The sequence below is a fragment of the Taurulus bubalis genome (assembly GCF_910589615.1).
Source record: "Taurulus bubalis genome assembly, chromosome: 12".
Classification (NCBI taxonomy): Eukaryota; Metazoa; Chordata; class Actinopteri; order Perciformes; family Cottidae; genus Taurulus; species Taurulus bubalis.
The window spans coordinates 20,401,926-20,419,132 of record NC_136600.1 but is presented as its reverse complement, the minus strand read 5'-3'; the positions used below and the strand labels follow the sequence as shown (position 1 = coordinate 20,419,132).

The following is a 17,207-nucleotide window of genomic DNA, read 5'->3' as shown; positions in this document are numbered from 1 at the left end:
CTGTTTCCCTCCCCCATTTTTTATGGCATGGTATGCAAATTAGGTTGAATATGCATTGTAATTAAACTGACTCATGTTATGAGGTTAAGGTTATGAGGCTAGTACTTCAGTAGTGTGATGTATTTGAGTTATACATTGGATCCAATCATTTTTGTAGGCTATACACATGTCCCCTTGTCTTCATTCTCAAGGTTCAACTCCAGGGCATCTTTCAGAGCAAGCATCTGCATCACTTCCTGTCCCAGGTAGTTGAACTACAGAAACAGCTGACTGTAGCTGACTCTGTGCTGATGGTCTGGATTGAGGTCCAAAGGACATGGGCATACCTGAAAAGCATCTTCAAAAGCTGTGACGACATCTCTGAACAGCTTCCTGCAGATGCTCACAGGTTTCAAGCTATCGATGCAGAATTCCAGGTCTGCACATATGTGTCTAATATATATCATATAGTTATGCTGTTTTTCATCATTCTAAACATGGTAATTTTGGTTCTTTCAGGAGTTAATGTTGGACAGTGCTAAGACTATAAATGTCATTGAGGCCACCAACAAACCTCATCTGTTTGAGAAGTTAGAGGATCTTCAAATAAGGTAACTTTCATTTCATTACACTTTCATTATACTACTCAGTCTGTTTTGATGTGTCCACTACTCCCATACTCTCTCTTTTAACAGGCTGACATTGTGTGAAAAAGCTCTTGCCGAATACCTGGAGACAAAGAGACTTGCCTTTCCACGATTCTACTTTATTTCATCTGCAGACTTGTTGGACATCCTTTCCAAAGGGAGTCGGCCCAGAGAGGTATATTTATGTGACATTTCCCTTGTTTTGTTTTTTCTTAGTATTTGTCGAGTGTCACTACTTCACTTCTGTGTCTATAATGAAAAGTTGAATGACTCAATGTCTTTTGCAGGTAACTGTTCACCTCTCAAAATTATTTGACAACATCTCAGATCTTGAGTTTGCCAAAAACGAACAGTTGGATAATCCTAAACTTGCATTGGGCATGTACAGCAAAGAGAGAGAATATGTCCCATTCCAGACAGAATGTTGCTGTTTCGGGCCGGTAAGATTATGTTCAGTATCAAATAATCTGATTTAGCTATTGCATTTCATCAGATAAAGAACTAAACTAATGGTACAAACACTTTACATTAGGTGGAGGCATGGCTTTCTTGTCTGGAAGAGTCTATGAAGGAATGTGTGAGGGGTCACTTGTCTGAGGCTGTGTCTGTGTACGAGGACAAGCCCAGAGAGCAGTGGATTCTGGACTTTCCTGCCCAAGTGGCTCTCATTGGATCCCAGATCTGGTGGAGCAATGATATGGAGCTTGTGTTTAAAAGACTGGAGGAAGGATTTGAGACTGCACTAAAAGAATATAACAAGAAACAGGTACATTGTATCATGAGGAAACACACCACCATTAAAAGTATTACCTTGTAAGGTGAACACAATATTTTGAACAGCGAAAAACTGCTTAAAAAACTATGATTCAGTAAAACACCACCACAAATCATGGCCTCAAAAACTCAAATGAATCAACATCTATTTGCATTATTATACATTTTGTTACAACATCAGTTCATGTAATTGACAGTTTAGAAATAGTCATCTCTGAGTGACGTGGCAACTGCTAAAGACGTTGGACACGTTTTCCATAATGCCGTCATAATTACTTCGGTCAGTGACCTGAGATGGGTGTGTGAGGCCTTGTATTGGCTACGCTCACACAGTATTATCACTCTTGTCAGTTTCATCAGCAATATTTAAGGTTACCATGTCCTTGGTTTCCGTTTGAATAATCTCTCCCTCCCTTCAACACACTGGACTGATTGGATCTGCTGTCGCACAAGACCAGTTAGAAATGCAAGACATCAAAGATGTTTTCTCTAAAATTATCCATATGATACACATTTTATACCGACTGTTTGTTATTCTGCATGATTTAAGTTTGAATGACTTACTGTTGAATACTTAACAATACAGGTGCACATTTATATCGGCACACTGACCGTAACTTCTATTATCAGTCTAGCATTGCTTTGAATATGCTTTTCTTCCCCCCTCCAGATTTCTCAGCTGAACTTGTTGATCGGCATGCTGCTGGGAGAGCTGAGCTCAGGCGACAGACAGAAGGTCATGACTTTGTGCACTATTGATGTTCATGCTAGAGACATTGTTGCCAGCCTCATTGCCAAAAAGGTAATCACAATGGAATCATCCCATAATAATTATTTTTATTCTGATTAAGCTGACTTTGGCATTATACATGTCATTCTCATCATAAAGTTGTGTAAAAGACCATATTACAGTGTTTAGCTTTTCTAAAGTGAGATTATAGTTTGCTGAAGATCACAATCCATATGGTAGCAGTCATTTGCAACCTATATGCAGTAAAAACAAAAAGCTTTTATAAAATTTGAGGTAAAAATTACATGACAAAACTGAATAGGAATAGTACAGTTTTTGATTTTGTAAATTTTTATGGAATGAGATAAACACAGCCTTCATTTCACCAAATGTTTAGACTATATTATAAACTATTGGCCTAAACCAGGGTTCGGCAACCTTTACTATCCCTATTCCACCAAATATAATTTGTCTGAAGATATTTGATATCACAGCTTATAAAGTTGTATATATAGTCATAGTATTTGTACAAAAACTATAGTTTGTTCTACTTATGAAATTATGGAACAAAAATAAAGACAAATCTGCACATTGTATATCTATTTTACCTCTAACACTTGTGAAAAATTAGGAGAAATAAAATACACTGTTATGTGTCGGCTACATTGAATTCAATTAAACACAGAACTTTGAGGGTCTTGAGTCCTCCCAATATTGGTGGAAAATAATTTAGAAATAAAGGCCATGTCCACACTACGTTTCCATTTTAAAACGCATTTATATTTTATATACGTTTTACTAAAGGATGCCCGTATATCACGAGCTGCCACAGAACTAGCAGCAGTAGTTGTTTGTATATTTATTTTGCTCAGTTTGCTGCGGCAGTTGAGAAATCGCTCTTCTTCGCTCATCTGCAGCTTGATACTTTTCAGCAAATACGGTGTGCTTGTTCTGGAAGTGTCTTTCAACATTACATTTCTTGCCACATATCAAGCATACAGGTAAACCAGCATCGTTGGCAGTGAAAGCAAATGAATACGTCCACACAGAAATAAACTCTATTTTTCTCCATGACTTTTCTAATTTTAGATTCATCCATTCATAATTTGCCGAGGGCGGAGGTCTGAAAATCATGATTAGCCACCTGCAGGGAAAGGTGTTTGACAGCGTAATAGGATCTGATGCACATGTTAGTTAAAAAATATTATTTTTATTTTCACTGACACAATATAACCTCATATTTCAAGATAAGAGGTGTTCCCTTTGAAAGATTGTCAGGGAGCCGCAGGCTGAAGAGCCGCGGGTTGCCGACCCCTGGCCTAAACTAAAACAAAACACTTTTTTTGAACTAGTTATGCTTATCATATTACCTGCTGTCCTTACCTCTTGTGACATATGATCTCTTTGACATAGTTTAATAGCAGCCACATGCGTTCACAGGTCACCACCTCTCAGGCCTTCCAGTGGCTTTCCCAGCTCCGGCATTGCTGGTATGAGGAGCAGCGTCACTGTTTTGTCAAGATCTGTGATGCCCAGTTCCTTTACTCATATGAGTATCTTGGAAATACGCCACGTCTAGTCATCACTCCCCTCACAGACCGGTAACTCTGCTGCCTTTTAGTTTTCAGTCTATCATGTAACGTTTCAATACATACATTCGCTACAATCAGCATTTCCCAAAAACATGTTTGTGTTTCCCTGTGTGCTGTTGCCATGTTCAGGTGCTACATCACCTTAACTCAGTCACTGCACCTGTCCATGAGCGGAGCCCCAGCTGGCCCCGCTGGAACAGGGAAGACTGAGACCACTAAGGACCTTGGCAGAGCCATGGGCGTCATGGTGTACATCTTCAACTGTTCTGAGCAAATGGACTACAAGGTGAAGCCATTAAGCAGACAATTCATAATTATTACCGTTGGTCCGTTCATATTTTGATTAAATGTTTCAGTAATGTATGATTAATGCAACTTTTTTCTTTTTTCTTACATCATTTTCAGTCAATTGGTAATATCTACAAGGGTCTGGCCCAGACTGGAGCATGGGGCTGCTTTGATGAGTTCAATCGCATCGCTGTGGATGTTCTGTCAGTTGTCGCAGTGCAGGTCAAAACTATACATGACGCCATCCGCTCAAAAAAGAAAAGGTAACCAGCTGAAGCTGAATGCATGAAGCCTTTACACTGTAAGAGTCAGTCAGTTAACCCTTTATGCAACCTCATAGGTTCCTGTTCTTAGATAAAGACATTGTCTTAAAGCCCTCTGTGGGGATTTTCATCACCATGAACCCTGGCTACGCAGGCAGGACTGAGCTACCCGAGAACCTCAAGGCTCTTTTCAGGTGAGAATGATACAGTCACGTTGTTTATAGTGTGTCTTTACTCAGCATTACTCAGTTTATTGTCTGCATGGTCTGTGTCCTGCTTCTGCAGACCCTGTGCCATGGTGGTGCCGGACACTGAGCTTATTTGTGAGATAATGCTGGTTGCTGAAGGTTTCCGGGGTGCTAAGCTTTTAGCCAGGAAGTTCATCACTCTGTACACTCTCTGCAAGGAACTGCTCTCTAAGCAGGTAGGAGAAAATTACTTAATAGCACTGTTATATTTCATAATGTTGGATTAGAACAGAGAGCAGCAATAATAAACATGTTCAGCTATACATTAGGACCACATGAAACCATCGTTGTGCTTTGTATGATATGATTTATGGCAAGTACACATCTTCACTGTCTATTCTCATTTGTCTTTTAGGACCACTATGATTGGGGTTTGCGTGCTGTCAAGTCTGTTCTGGTTGTGGCAGGGGCATTGAGAAGAAGAGACAAGAGTAGACCAGAGGACCAGGTGACTTACATGTGCATGTCATTTCACTGAGACAAGAGGAAGAGTCTATAATCTATAAGTGCATTTTACTTCCCAGGTGCTGATGCGTGCGCTGAGGGACTTCAACATGCCTAAAATTGTCACTGAAGATGTGACTATCTTCTTGGGACTGCTGGGAGATCTGTTCCCAGGCTTGGAGGTGGAGCGAGAGAGAGACTGTGAATTTGAAAAGGCTATCCGAAAGACCACGCTGGAGCTCCGGCTCCAGCCTGAGGAGACATTCATCCTTAAGGTTTGAGATGATATGGTGTATAGCTAGCTGGTCAATGCTATACAAAATAATGAAATAATCTATTTCTACATTTATTTTGTCAGGTGGTGCAGTTGGAGGAACTCATGGCAGTGCGTCATTCTGTCTTTGTTGTTGGAAATGCTGGGACTGGGAAAAGCCAGGTTATATTGTATTGCATTACAGATTGTGAAAGTAAATGCTTAATTTATTTTGGTAGTGCACATGAAATATCAGGTGTTTATCTTTTCAATAGATATTGAGAGTTCTCCATCAAACCTATGTAAACTTGAAGAGGAAGCCTGTATGGAATGACCTCAATCCAAAGGCAGTAGACAGAGATGAATTGTTTGGCTTCATCCACCACGCAACTCGGGAATGGAAAGACGGTAAACAAAGCTGGTTTTAGATGAGATAACAAAATGTAAAAGACGTGAACCAGTGCTAAGTCGTTCTAGATCTATCTTACAGTGCTAATGCCTTGTAATCTCAGCTGTGGTTTGTGTTCTTCATCTCTGTAAGGTTTGCTTTCATCACTGATGCGAGAGCAAGCAAACATCTCCCACATAGGACCTAAGTGGATTGTGTTGGATGGAGACATTGATCCGATGTGGATTGAATCACTCAACACAGTGATGGATGACAACAAGGTACCTCCCTCCTGTTCACTCATTTGCTATTGTACAACACATAGCAACCAAGGTGGTATAGATAGAAAAAAAATGCTTCTTTCCCCCTCCTTCAGCAATCACTTCCTGGAGTGTGAGTACATGGAAGTCTTTTTCCAGAGCAATGAATCACAGTCACAGTGATCTTGCTTTGAAATATTCTAAAGCATCTCCATCACACCTGATGAGATATGAAGGTGTTTTCCTTATCGTTTGGGTAGAGTCTTGTCCGTCATATTGACCATGCAAATATTATGATATGAGGAAACCGTAATGCTTCGTAACGTATTTCAGGTTCTGACTCTGGCCAGTAATGAACGCGTGCCACTCACTTCGTCCATGAGACTGGTGTTTGAAATCAGTCACCTCAGGACGGCCACTCCTGCTACTGTGTCTAGAGCAGGAATTCTTTACGTTAACCAACAGGACCTGGGCTGGAACCCGTGAGTGATAGTTTTGTATTCACATAATATCAAAGGTTTTCATTGTAATGCTGTTTTTGTATTACCTTCTGTTTCATGTGTTGTGCTTGTTGCACCAAAGTGACTATGTCATGTAAATCTATTATATTCCAAAGACTAAGGACACTCATTTAGATCCCGATCAAATCAGCTCATCAATATAAAATGATTCCTTCCTGCTCAGGTACGTTGCCAGCTGGATTGACCAACGAGAACGCCAGACAGAAAAGGCCCATCTCACCATAATGTTTGAAAAATATGTTCCTCGTTGTCTAGAACAGATGAGAAACAGCTTCAAGACCATCACTCCTATCCCAGAAAACTCTATGGTGCAGGTACACAATACACAAGCACATGCAGTGAATGTATTACTTCCTTTGTATGCCTAAACAGCCAGCAAATCAGAGTGAAATATATTATTTTTTCTTATTTAGACCCTCTGCACTTTGCTCGACTGCCTTCTAACACCAGAAAGTATTCCATCTGACTCTCCACGTGAGCTCTATGAGACATACTTCACCTTTGCTTGCATCTGGGCTTTTGGTGGGGCCCTATTTCAAGATCAGGTATTACTTTCATTTAATTCAAGTGGATGACATTATACATAGTATTTTCCTTTTAACTTGGTAATTACTTGCATGCAGCAACTATATGACAATAATTGTCCTCATAAAGCTAAGAAAGCTTTGTTTTTTTCATTGGTGCTCAAAACTCAACAGTTGTCCCTCGACAGAAATGATGCATTTTTCATAGAACATGTTTCACTGTATTTACTCCTTAATTTGTCTTTATACTTCTGTTTGGAAGGTATAAATATAGGGTGATGTGCAACAAAGTGCCTCTTTCTGACAGACAAGTGACCAAGAATAATATAAGCTTAACTGTCAACAATTTAAACTAATGGTGGGGGTTTTCATTGAAATTATATGAATTAATGCATGATATTATATCTTCAATGATTTGTCCAGCTCTATGATTACCGGGTGGAGTTCAGTCAATGGTGGACCAAAGAAATGAAGACAGTGAAGCTGCCAGCACAGGGAACAGTGTTTGACTACTACCTTGACCCTCAAACCAAACGGTTCCTGCCCTGGAGCGACACTGTGCCTCCTTTTGAAATGGAAACGTATACACCATTACAGGTAAGAACATATATGATTATATTAAAAAAGGGGAGATTAGCAACCTTCATGTAACTATAACGAGACTTTCACAAGCAGCCTTCTTAAAAGAAATTAACCAAAAATGAACAATACAGGCATATTAAAAATGCATGTCTGCCTCAATGAACATAATAAGAGAGGGTAAAGTCCAATCATAAGGTTATGGCAGGGGGGCTCGAATGGATGGTAGGCTTTCCACTGTGTCTGATTACCATGTACTACACCCCATACCAGACTGTGTGGGGGTGAAGGCATGAGCAACAAGGCTTGAGCTATCACCCACACTCTATTATCTTTCTTTATGCTCCTGCGTACAGCTGTGAATGCTCCAAAGGCTCTTGCTGAGCCATAATTAGTGGGGTTTTGTTCTGAACAAATGATGCTATTATGACAGAATAGTTGTGGTGTACTAGGGAAATACAAGACATTATAAATCACATACAATTCACTGAACACATGTCTGTCAATAAATCACACTCAAAGAAAGCCATAATAACTATGTATGTTTCTGCTCTGTCTCCTGCTGTTTCTATGATTGCAGGCTGTTCTGGTACACACAGCAGAGACTGTGCGTCTTCGGTACTTCATGGACTTGTTGCTGGAGAGGAGACAGCCAGTAATGCTTGTAGGGAATGCTGGAGTGGGAAAGACTGCACTTGTCAAGAACAAGTTTGACTGTCTGCCAGAGAGCTCCATGACAACAAAAGTACCCTTCAACTACTACACTACCTCCCTCATGCTGCAGGGTGAGTGAGGCTTTCTGATTGTTCCTAAGTACTGACTAGAACTTCAAGTAAACTGTGGCACCATCTGCTGGTAATGCTCAGATTCAAAAACTGTGGAGGGGGCAAAAACTTCACACTCAGGTAATTTGTGCAATCATTACTAGTCATATGACATCCTCACATTTCTAAAGTTGGTTTGACAAGTGTAAGATTATTCTAGCTCTTTAAAACAATATTGTTTGTGTTGTATAAACTGCAGTTTAGTTTTTTTTGTTGCTGTAGATTTGTGACAAATCACTTTGCTTTCTCTTGTAGGGATTCTTGAGCAACAACTAGAGAAAAGAGCAGGCAGAAGCTACTCCCCTGTAGGCAACAGAAGGATGCTCTACTTCATAGATGACATCAACATGCCCGCTGTCGACAGTTATGGAACAGTGCAACCACACACACTTATACGTCAGCATCTGGATTATGGGCACTGGTGAGAAGAACTCTTACACTTTGTGCCAATCTTTTAGTTGTGTGTGATGCCACCACATGAAATATATTTATTTATATTTATATTTTACTATGGTGTGTTCTGTTTATTACCCCAAGCCATCTTTTCTTGCTCTCTATAGGTATGACAGGCAGAAACTGAGCCTAAAAGAAATACACAATACCCAGTATGTTGCCTGTATGAATCCAACTGCTGGGAGCTTCACCATCAACCCCAGACTACAAGTACGTTTCCAATTTATATGGCCTTCAATCTTATTTTCTGATGTTGGATTAAAAGAAGCATATTGTACAAGCATAATGTATTCTTCAATACAAATGTTCAACATTTTAGGTACAGTGTAGTTTTCAGTAAGGATTGATTAATGCCTGTTTGAATTCGTATACAAATTGTTATTTTAAAGCTCCCTTTGACAGAAGCACAGTTTATCCTTTCAAATTGTTGTCAATAGTCTTGAGTCAATGTGATGTTATGGTAGATCTTAATCTGCAGAAAGTTCTCAGAAATCCATTTCAGTTACTTGTTTGTGGAGAAAAGGATTAGCATGGAAAATGAGCAGCAATTACAATGCCACGAGGAAAAACTCTTCTTAAATCTGGTGTGTGGTTTGGACCATAAACAAAACATATTTATCTACTTTTTTATAATCAAGTGGCAGCATAGTGAGGATGTATTTAACTACGCATGCTACTGCTACTATTACTACTACTTCTACTACTGCTGTTATTAATACTGCTACTACATACAATGAATGCTGTAACCTGTACTTTGAAAACATATTTCTAGATAAATTAATTAGAATTAAAAAGGCTTACCAATTATATACTGTACAATTTTGGGGTGAGCCTGAAGTCATTCCTAAACTAGCATCTTTTAATAATCAAAATGATGACCTGTTCTACATTTTCTGCATTTTACTCCACAGAGACATTTCTCAGTGTTCGCGGTGAACTTTCCTTCGTCTGAGGCTCAGATGTCAATCTTCAGTCAGATCCTTTGTGGCCACCTGAAGCAGCAGCTTTTCAGTCCACTGGTTCAGAGGAGTGCTGTAGCTGTTGTTCAAGCTGCCATAACTCTTCATCACAAGATGGTTCACAGCTTTCTGCCCACGGCCATCAAATTTCACTACATATTTAATCTACGAGATTTGTCTAACGTCTTTCAGGTAGTACTGATAGTGAGCATTGTTTGCAATTGGACATTTAAAAGAAAAGTGAAATATTCATACAAGTATGTGTGTTATTCAGGGCATTCTGTTCGCTGGGCCTGACAGTGTAGAAGACAGCACTGACCTGGCACTGTTGTGGCTCCACGAGTCCTGCAGAGTGTACTCAGACAGGCTGGTAGATGTCAAGGACCTGCAGCTCTTCCGGAAGCTCCAGATGGAGACTGTGCATGAATGCTTTGAGGTGCAATGCAGATTCTGATCAAACAAAATAAAAAACGCATAGTATAAATTGCTGTTCTTCCCCTTCAGATACAAACGTACATCAATGATTTAATATACTTGTCCTCTTCCAGGAACTGGAGGAAAAAAAGGTGACAAGACTGCCGCTCCTCTATTGCCACTTTGCCAAAATGGGCAATGAAGCCTCCTATGCTCCAGTCACAGACTGGGCTGTGCTCAGGTCCGTCCTCAAAGATGCCCTGGAGAGCTACAATGAGCTCAATGCAGCCATGAATCTGGTACTGTTTGAAGATGCCATGCAACATGTGTAAGTATAGCTAGTTTGCATGTTATTACAATGATCATATTGAACTTAATTAAATGATATCCTTTGAAAATGTTATTGGAATGTTTTGCCCCCAAAATTACACCTTAGACACAAAACACACATCAACTAAAGGAAGAGAGAATCTTATAAACAACATAAAGGAAGTAGTAAAAGGACATAAGCAACTTGGCTGTTTAATGCAGAAAGGGAAGCTAATATAATGTGTTATTATATGTTAAAAACATCCATGCAGCGGATGTGGAGATAACATATTAGGACAGTTTGTCCAGATATTTGGTTGGATAGAGGTGTTTAATGGCATAACAAAGATTGTGTTGTTACCAGCTGTCGCATCAGTCGTATCCTGGAGTCTCCAAGGGCTCACGGCTTACTGGTTGGGGTCGGGGGCAGCGGGAAGCAGAGCCTGACTCGTCTGGCCGCCTACATATCCTCTGTGGAAGTCTTCCAAATCACTCTGAGTAAGGGTTATGGCATCCAGGACCTCAAGGTAAATATTGAGCCAAACAGAACATCAAGTGCAGTATCACTTCATTAAATTTGCGTTTATGAAAATGTGTATTTTTTAAGTGAGTGAGGTTACTATTTATTACCACTGAGAAATGTTTTTCTATCTCATCATTGAAGCAAGTTTGTCAATTTAATCTTTTAATAACCTCTTAAAGAATCAAGGCGGAATCATGGGACTTGTGTTATTTCATTGAATATTGTTGATTTTAATTTCTCTAGTGGACTCTACATATATAAGTGAATTATATACAGTATAGCTGCCGTCCATTCATGACATGTGTTGTTTTATTTAGATGGATCTGGCCGACTTGTTCCTAAAGACTGGAGTGAAGAACCAGCGTGTGGCTCTGCTCCTGACTGATTCACAGATACCTGATGAGCGATTTCTGGTCATTATTAATGATTTACTGGCATCAGGTTAGACCTAAACTATACAGTAATCATTCGGTGTTTTACCTTTTTCTGCGTGAGAGAACGTCATCAATTATCAAACTTGTTCGGTCTTCGAAATCATTCTGACATTATAACTTATGATGAGTGAATATTGATCACGACAGCTTGTCAGACTGTGACTATGATTGTGCCTTTCCCTCTAGGAGAAATTCCCGAGCTCTTCAGTGAGGAGGAGATTGAAGGTATTGTGTCTGGAGTGAGAGCTGATGTCCGAGCCCTCGGACTGCTGGACAACAGGGAGAACTGCTGGAGATTCTTCACTGACCGAGTTCGACTACAGCTCACGGTCTAGTTTTTCAAATATTCCATCTAAAGAAATTATTATTCACCAGTGCTTCTGGACTTATTGGTCTAAAGAATGATATTTAATGATGTATAATTGCTATTTCACTTAGGCAGATTTTTTCTTGACAATGTCTTTGATTATGTGTCACCACTGTTTTGGGATGATGTCTACGGGAGTTGCCTTCTGTTAACATCTTATTGTTTCTTCTGGAGATGCTGTCACTTTTAGGAAAGAACCTTGCAGCTACAAAATGTCTCAGTTTTATAAAAAACAATAGTTCTCTTCAGTTTGATCATTGTCATTATGGAGTTTGGCTAAAGTGGACTTACACGGGTTTCTGAGTCCACACAGTTAATTTATATATAACTATTACATGTTACTTCTATAGCCTGCCGTAGACCCCCTATTTGGTGGACCTCTTAATTAAAGATATGATACTTTTTGAATTTACATGAATATTACATATACTAAGTGAATAATATAATGTGTTTTTATATACGTATTGGAGCAACATCTAGCTATCCTTAACACAGCCAACCTGTTGGCTGCTATGTATTTTACTAGCCTAGAACTACTAACCAAGAATAATTGTCTGTTTGCTAAAGAAGTGGAGGACACAGAACATGACTAATACAATTTGGAAACACAAATCAGATTAATGTTGTCCAAGAGGATTTTGATAGTACTTGAATGTGCCTTCATTGCCAATATGCACAACCAGAAATGAATGAGAAAATCTTACACATAATCTGTATATTATTTGAGCCACAAAATTAAAAGCACAGCTGCTGTGAAGTGTTATTAAATATGTTTGACAGGCGTTATTAACAGAGCCAGACAAACTGGGGGGTTAAAAGGAAGGAAATTCTTGTCTCGGAACACATGTATGCCATCCAGCGAATCTTTGCGCCAGGGCCTCTGGTAGTGCCACCGTCTGCTCCAGCCAACTGGGAATGTGGCTGCCTGTCAACATGCCGAGGCGATGAAAGTGGGGGCACAGAAGGCTGCTAGTTATGTGTTGATTTTCCTATGTGCACTTGGCTAGTAATCATGCTTAAGTATGAGGAGGCATGTTTGTACAGACCTGTTTGTGTATGTCTGCGTGGGTGACTCTTTGTCTCCCCGCTGCCTTCTTTGTAGGTGGTACTGTGCTTGTCTCCCGTAGGCAGTACTCTTCGTGTTCGTGCCCGTCGATTCCCCGCTCTCGTACAATGCACCACTGTGGACTGGTTCCATCCTTGGACCTCAGAAGCTCTGCAGTCGGTCAGCTTCAGGTTCATCCAAGAGATTCAAGACATTGAGGTCAGGCCTTTGAACCCAATTGCTTTATCTCACTATGTCTCTCATTCTAGTTTTGAAATTCTGAATGAAATGGTTATTTTGTGGCTCTCTGCTTTTCCACCACACATGTGCAAACTTTAACCAAATAACAGTGTCAGCTGTCAGAGATGCATCCATAGGTGTGCCATACAGTATCTTCCTAGGTAGGTTTGCTTTGTGCCCCCTTATATCAAACTGAGTTAGATTTTAAGGAACACCCTCTAATTACTACAGTGCAGCTGGATTAACTTTTCCATAGATCCCTCATCGTTAGTTCTCTGTTGAGGTAGTGACAAATTGCTGAACACATGCCTGGAGACTCACAGTGAGTGCAGGCATATCATTGTTTTCCATCATAGCAGTGCAACGATCACAACCCAGGATCATTTATGTTAATGAGATAAGAGTGATTAAGCACATAATGACCCTCTAAGGAGGCACAGCTGTCACAACCAGGAAGTGTCATCACATGTGTGAACATGTGCCAGAATATTACTTTCCACTGTTTTTGTGTGTACATTTTACCACGTGTGGATGGTGTGTGGGTGTAGTACTGCTGTGGTATTATTAGCGTATTAGTACTTCAGTAAGAGTTGTGGAGGCAACTTCAGCACTAATATTATTAGAGGTAGGAGGTGGAGTTGAGTAATGGTTGTAGCAGCAGCTGTAGTAGACCAGTATTCCAACATGGGGATCGTAATTAGAACTGCAACGAGTAGTCGATTGAGAGAAAATTAAAATGCAACTATTTGTAATAATCAAATAATTGCGTTTGTAATTTTTAAAGCAAAAATGCATTCGCTTTCATCTATGATTGTAAAGACAGACCAAGATAAGATGTATGAAGAAACGACTCTTTGCACAATTTTCTGACATGTTAGACTAAGCGATTAATCGAGACAATAATCAGCAGATGAATCCATAAAGAAAATAATCATTAGTTGCATCCCTGGTAGTGGTGGAGTTGTAGTAATAGAATGCTATTCAGCAGTTAATCATTTCCTTTTTTTGTGGATTCAAAAATAACTTTCAGTTCATGGGCATTAATAATACAATATTTTGAAAAGTTAAAACAAAACAACATGTCACACATTACTGTATATTTTTAGTCATTAATGATTGTTTATCTTCTTGGAGGCTGGGAAACAAGAAATCATCATTTATTTAAAGTAAAAAATGTACAACCCACGGCCAATCAATGAGAACTTCTCTCGCATCTCAACTGAACATAGCATGCTAAGATTTGTCAAAAAGCATTATGTCAAATCTTAATTAATAATGATTTTTTTTTCCCTCCTGACTCCATGATCATTAACAATGGCTTTTTGTGAGTTATGGTTAGGTTTGATCCTTGTATTGTCTGCTCATTTGTTTTTGCTTTAATTGATCGCTAACTGTTTGATTAATAGAGGCTCTGTGTCATTGCGCATCATATGATGAATACCTATAATGTAGTACAACAGCCTCTGTAGACAGTTTAGAAAGTTGGAGGACATCATAGATAATGTAAACAGTGTGCATGTTTTCCAAGCTGCATGTCAGTAGTCTAAACACATTATTTTCACAGAGGTTTCAAAGCCTAATCATTCCTGCTAGCTGCACCTAAATTTCAGATTGAGTAAGTCAAGGCCGGCCAAGTAAAATGGCAAAACTTGTAGATGAATTCAAAATTTATGAAGATAATATTTCAGTCCCCATCAGGTTGGGGATGTTAAACTCTACTCAATTCAGCTCCCCCTGTTCTCCCCTCTCCCCCCTTGTCTGCTTATTTTTACAGCCTGCCGTCCAGGAATCCATCAGTCTTTTCATGGCCTACGTTCACACCAGTGTCAACCAGGCAAGTGAAAAATACCGGCGCAATGAGAAGAGGTACAATTACACCACCCCCAAGAGCTTTCTCCAGCAAATCACCCTGTACGGGAACCTTCTGGAGAAGAGCCGGGCTCAGCTCCAGCACAAGATGAACCGGCTTGACAGCGGCCTTCAAAAACTCCAAACCACTGCCGTTCAGGTAGGTACGTCTTTATTATATACTGTGAGGGTTTGAATTAGGGTTTGAGGTATAAGGTTTAGGTAGTAAAATTAGGAATAGCACTAGTCTTTAATTTAAACAGTGTGGGGTTTTCCCCTCACATTACCGGTAAGTATATTACACTTTGAAGTATGTGTAATTTTTTTTCTCTATTTTAGGTTGAAGATCTAAAAGCAAAATTGGCATCCCAAGAAGCTGAGTTGACCTTTAAAAATCAGAATATTGAGGCTTTAATCACAAAGACTGGAATGCAGACTGAGAGGGTTAGCAGCAAGAGAGAGGCTGCAGATGTCGAAGCACAAAAGGTGAGCTGTCCCATCACATTTTGGTTTTTATTCACTCATATCACACCATTCACTAGATGCACTTTTTTGTGATTTATTTCATTATTGTTGCTTTTGTGCAGGTTGCCGTCATCCAGGCAGAAGTTTTTGTCAAACAGAAGGACTGTGAACGTGACCTAGATAAGGCAGAGCCATCACTGACAGCTGCTACAGCGGCACTGGACACCCTCAACAAAGTGCTCCATTTTATCAAACAAGACACTATTAAATCTTTAGCTCATTCTAAAGACAATATGATGTTTATTATTCTTTCTTTTAGATGAATCTTACTGAGCTGAAGGCCTTTCCAAACCCTCCAGTGGCAGTGATCAACGTAGCAGCAGCTGTGATGGTTCTGCTAGCACCCCGTGGTCGCGTGCCTAAGGATCGGAGTTGGAAGGCGGCGCGAGCCTTCATGGGCAAGGTTAAGCTGTCATCATGTCAAACACATCTGCCTGATTAATGCCAATCTAATTTGTGTGTGGGCCTTGACCCTGGCCCTGGCCAGCATCTCTCCAATGCTCACATTACATCTGGATGGCTCTATGAATATGCTCACTCAGTAGGGGTGCAAATGTGTCAACCTGCTTCTCAACCTCTCGCCGCTATTAATGCAAGTGTGGCCATAAAAAGATGTATTTGGTTTTTAAAACGCCTGTGGAATTTAGCATGAAATGAAGGTTTATTCTTTCTTTTCCAAAAGCACCTTGTAGGTATTTTTATTGGTTAATCTTAATAGGTGTAAAAAATGTATATGCATCTGATACATCCTATTTTTAATAGATTATTCAAACAAAACAATATAAAGAACAACATCAGGCTCAAACTGTTATTTTTCTCTGGGACCCTTAATGTTAGGTGTAGGGGGGTGACATGTGAAAAAAGAAAGGCCAGTGCCATTCAGTGTAGAAAATGACAATGATTTTAAAGATTTTTTTTTTTAAACCCCTTTACATTCAAGATGATCTGTATTTTGTATTTTTCATGCAAATCTGAATGCATTTAGATTTGCATGAAAAGTACAAAATGTATCTTTCATGCAAATCTAAATGCATTCAGATAAGTTCATCCATTCATTATGAAAATTAAGAGTTCTTCCAGTATCATTGCCAACGATTAAACCAGTATTGTTCATACCAATTCTATTCATACATTTCACAAAACACCAGATATTATATCATTTGTATTAGAAGTCTTGTTGTGGGGGACTGTCTCTTGTAAACATTACCATTAAGCGCTTTTGATTTGTGTGTTCTGTCAGTCTCATTTTCTTATCTTTGTTTACTTCTGTCAGGTGGATGCTTTCCTACAAGCCCTGGTGTCATATGACAAGGAGCATGTCCCTGAGGTCTGTTTGACTGTGGTAAAACAAGAGTATCTGAGAAACCCAGAGTTCCACCCTGATCTAGTCCGGACCAAATCTACAGCTGCAGCGGGTCTCTGTGCCTGGACTATTAACATTGTCAGATACTATGAGGTCAGGCAATTCCTTCAGATACGTTGTTGTTTTGATAAATGTTAACACAAGTTTTTCTGCATTTTTTGTACTAGAAGGTTTGTTCTTTACTCTGGAGCTTTTGTTTCATAGTATGCCTCCTTTTCTTTTCAGATTTATTGTGAGGTCATTCCAAAGAGGCATGCACTCACTCAAGCTAATGCAGATCTTGACACAGCAACAGCCAAAATGTTAGCGGTTCAAAAGAAATTGGCAGTGAGTGCATACTTATTATTATACTTAATTAAGTCACTTTGTCTAAAAGCTAGATTTTTTTAATGGTGTCTAATTTCCCACACTTC

The 17,207-nt window shown here is 39.6% G+C and overlaps 1 protein-coding gene across 1 annotated transcript in view; it reads left to right on the top strand.

Annotated features, from left to right (window-relative positions):
• LOC306745331 (dynein axonemal heavy chain 11) overlaps window positions 1-17,207 on the top strand; it is a gene marked incomplete at both ends in the record, with an annotated part of 37,388 nt that overhangs the window by 8,301 nt on the left and 11,880 nt on the right. The window contains 36 exons of the mRNA XM_079228095.1: window positions 192-416; window positions 499-590; window positions 675-801; window positions 914-1,066; window positions 1,159-1,392; window positions 2,071-2,202; window positions 3,571-3,731; window positions 3,852-4,008; window positions 4,128-4,273; window positions 4,351-4,467; window positions 4,559-4,697; window positions 4,877-4,969; window positions 5,046-5,240; window positions 5,324-5,401; window positions 5,494-5,626; window positions 5,760-5,887; window positions 6,200-6,348; window positions 6,551-6,701; window positions 6,801-6,932; window positions 7,335-7,508; window positions 8,071-8,275; window positions 8,570-8,735; window positions 8,875-8,977; window positions 9,679-9,918; window positions 10,001-10,162; window positions 10,275-10,468; window positions 10,814-10,976; window positions 11,290-11,413; window positions 11,593-11,735; window positions 12,876-13,037; window positions 14,833-15,066; window positions 15,246-15,392; window positions 15,494-15,607; window positions 15,691-15,834; window positions 16,705-16,887; window positions 17,020-17,121. Coding sequence (XP_079084221.1) covers window positions 192-416; window positions 499-590; window positions 675-801; window positions 914-1,066; window positions 1,159-1,392; window positions 2,071-2,202; window positions 3,571-3,731; window positions 3,852-4,008; window positions 4,128-4,273; window positions 4,351-4,467; window positions 4,559-4,697; window positions 4,877-4,969; window positions 5,046-5,240; window positions 5,324-5,401; window positions 5,494-5,626; window positions 5,760-5,887; window positions 6,200-6,348; window positions 6,551-6,701; window positions 6,801-6,932; window positions 7,335-7,508; window positions 8,071-8,275; window positions 8,570-8,735; window positions 8,875-8,977; window positions 9,679-9,918; window positions 10,001-10,162; window positions 10,275-10,468; window positions 10,814-10,976; window positions 11,290-11,413; window positions 11,593-11,735; window positions 12,876-13,037; window positions 14,833-15,066; window positions 15,246-15,392; window positions 15,494-15,607; window positions 15,691-15,834; window positions 16,705-16,887; window positions 17,020-17,121 — 5,502 coding nt within the window. The remainder of the gene's footprint in view (window positions 1-191; window positions 417-498; window positions 591-674; window positions 802-913; window positions 1,067-1,158; window positions 1,393-2,070; window positions 2,203-3,570; window positions 3,732-3,851; window positions 4,009-4,127; window positions 4,274-4,350; window positions 4,468-4,558; window positions 4,698-4,876; window positions 4,970-5,045; window positions 5,241-5,323; window positions 5,402-5,493; window positions 5,627-5,759; window positions 5,888-6,199; window positions 6,349-6,550; window positions 6,702-6,800; window positions 6,933-7,334; window positions 7,509-8,070; window positions 8,276-8,569; window positions 8,736-8,874; window positions 8,978-9,678; window positions 9,919-10,000; window positions 10,163-10,274; window positions 10,469-10,813; window positions 10,977-11,289; window positions 11,414-11,592; window positions 11,736-12,875; window positions 13,038-14,832; window positions 15,067-15,245; window positions 15,393-15,493; window positions 15,608-15,690; window positions 15,835-16,704; window positions 16,888-17,019; window positions 17,122-17,207) is intronic.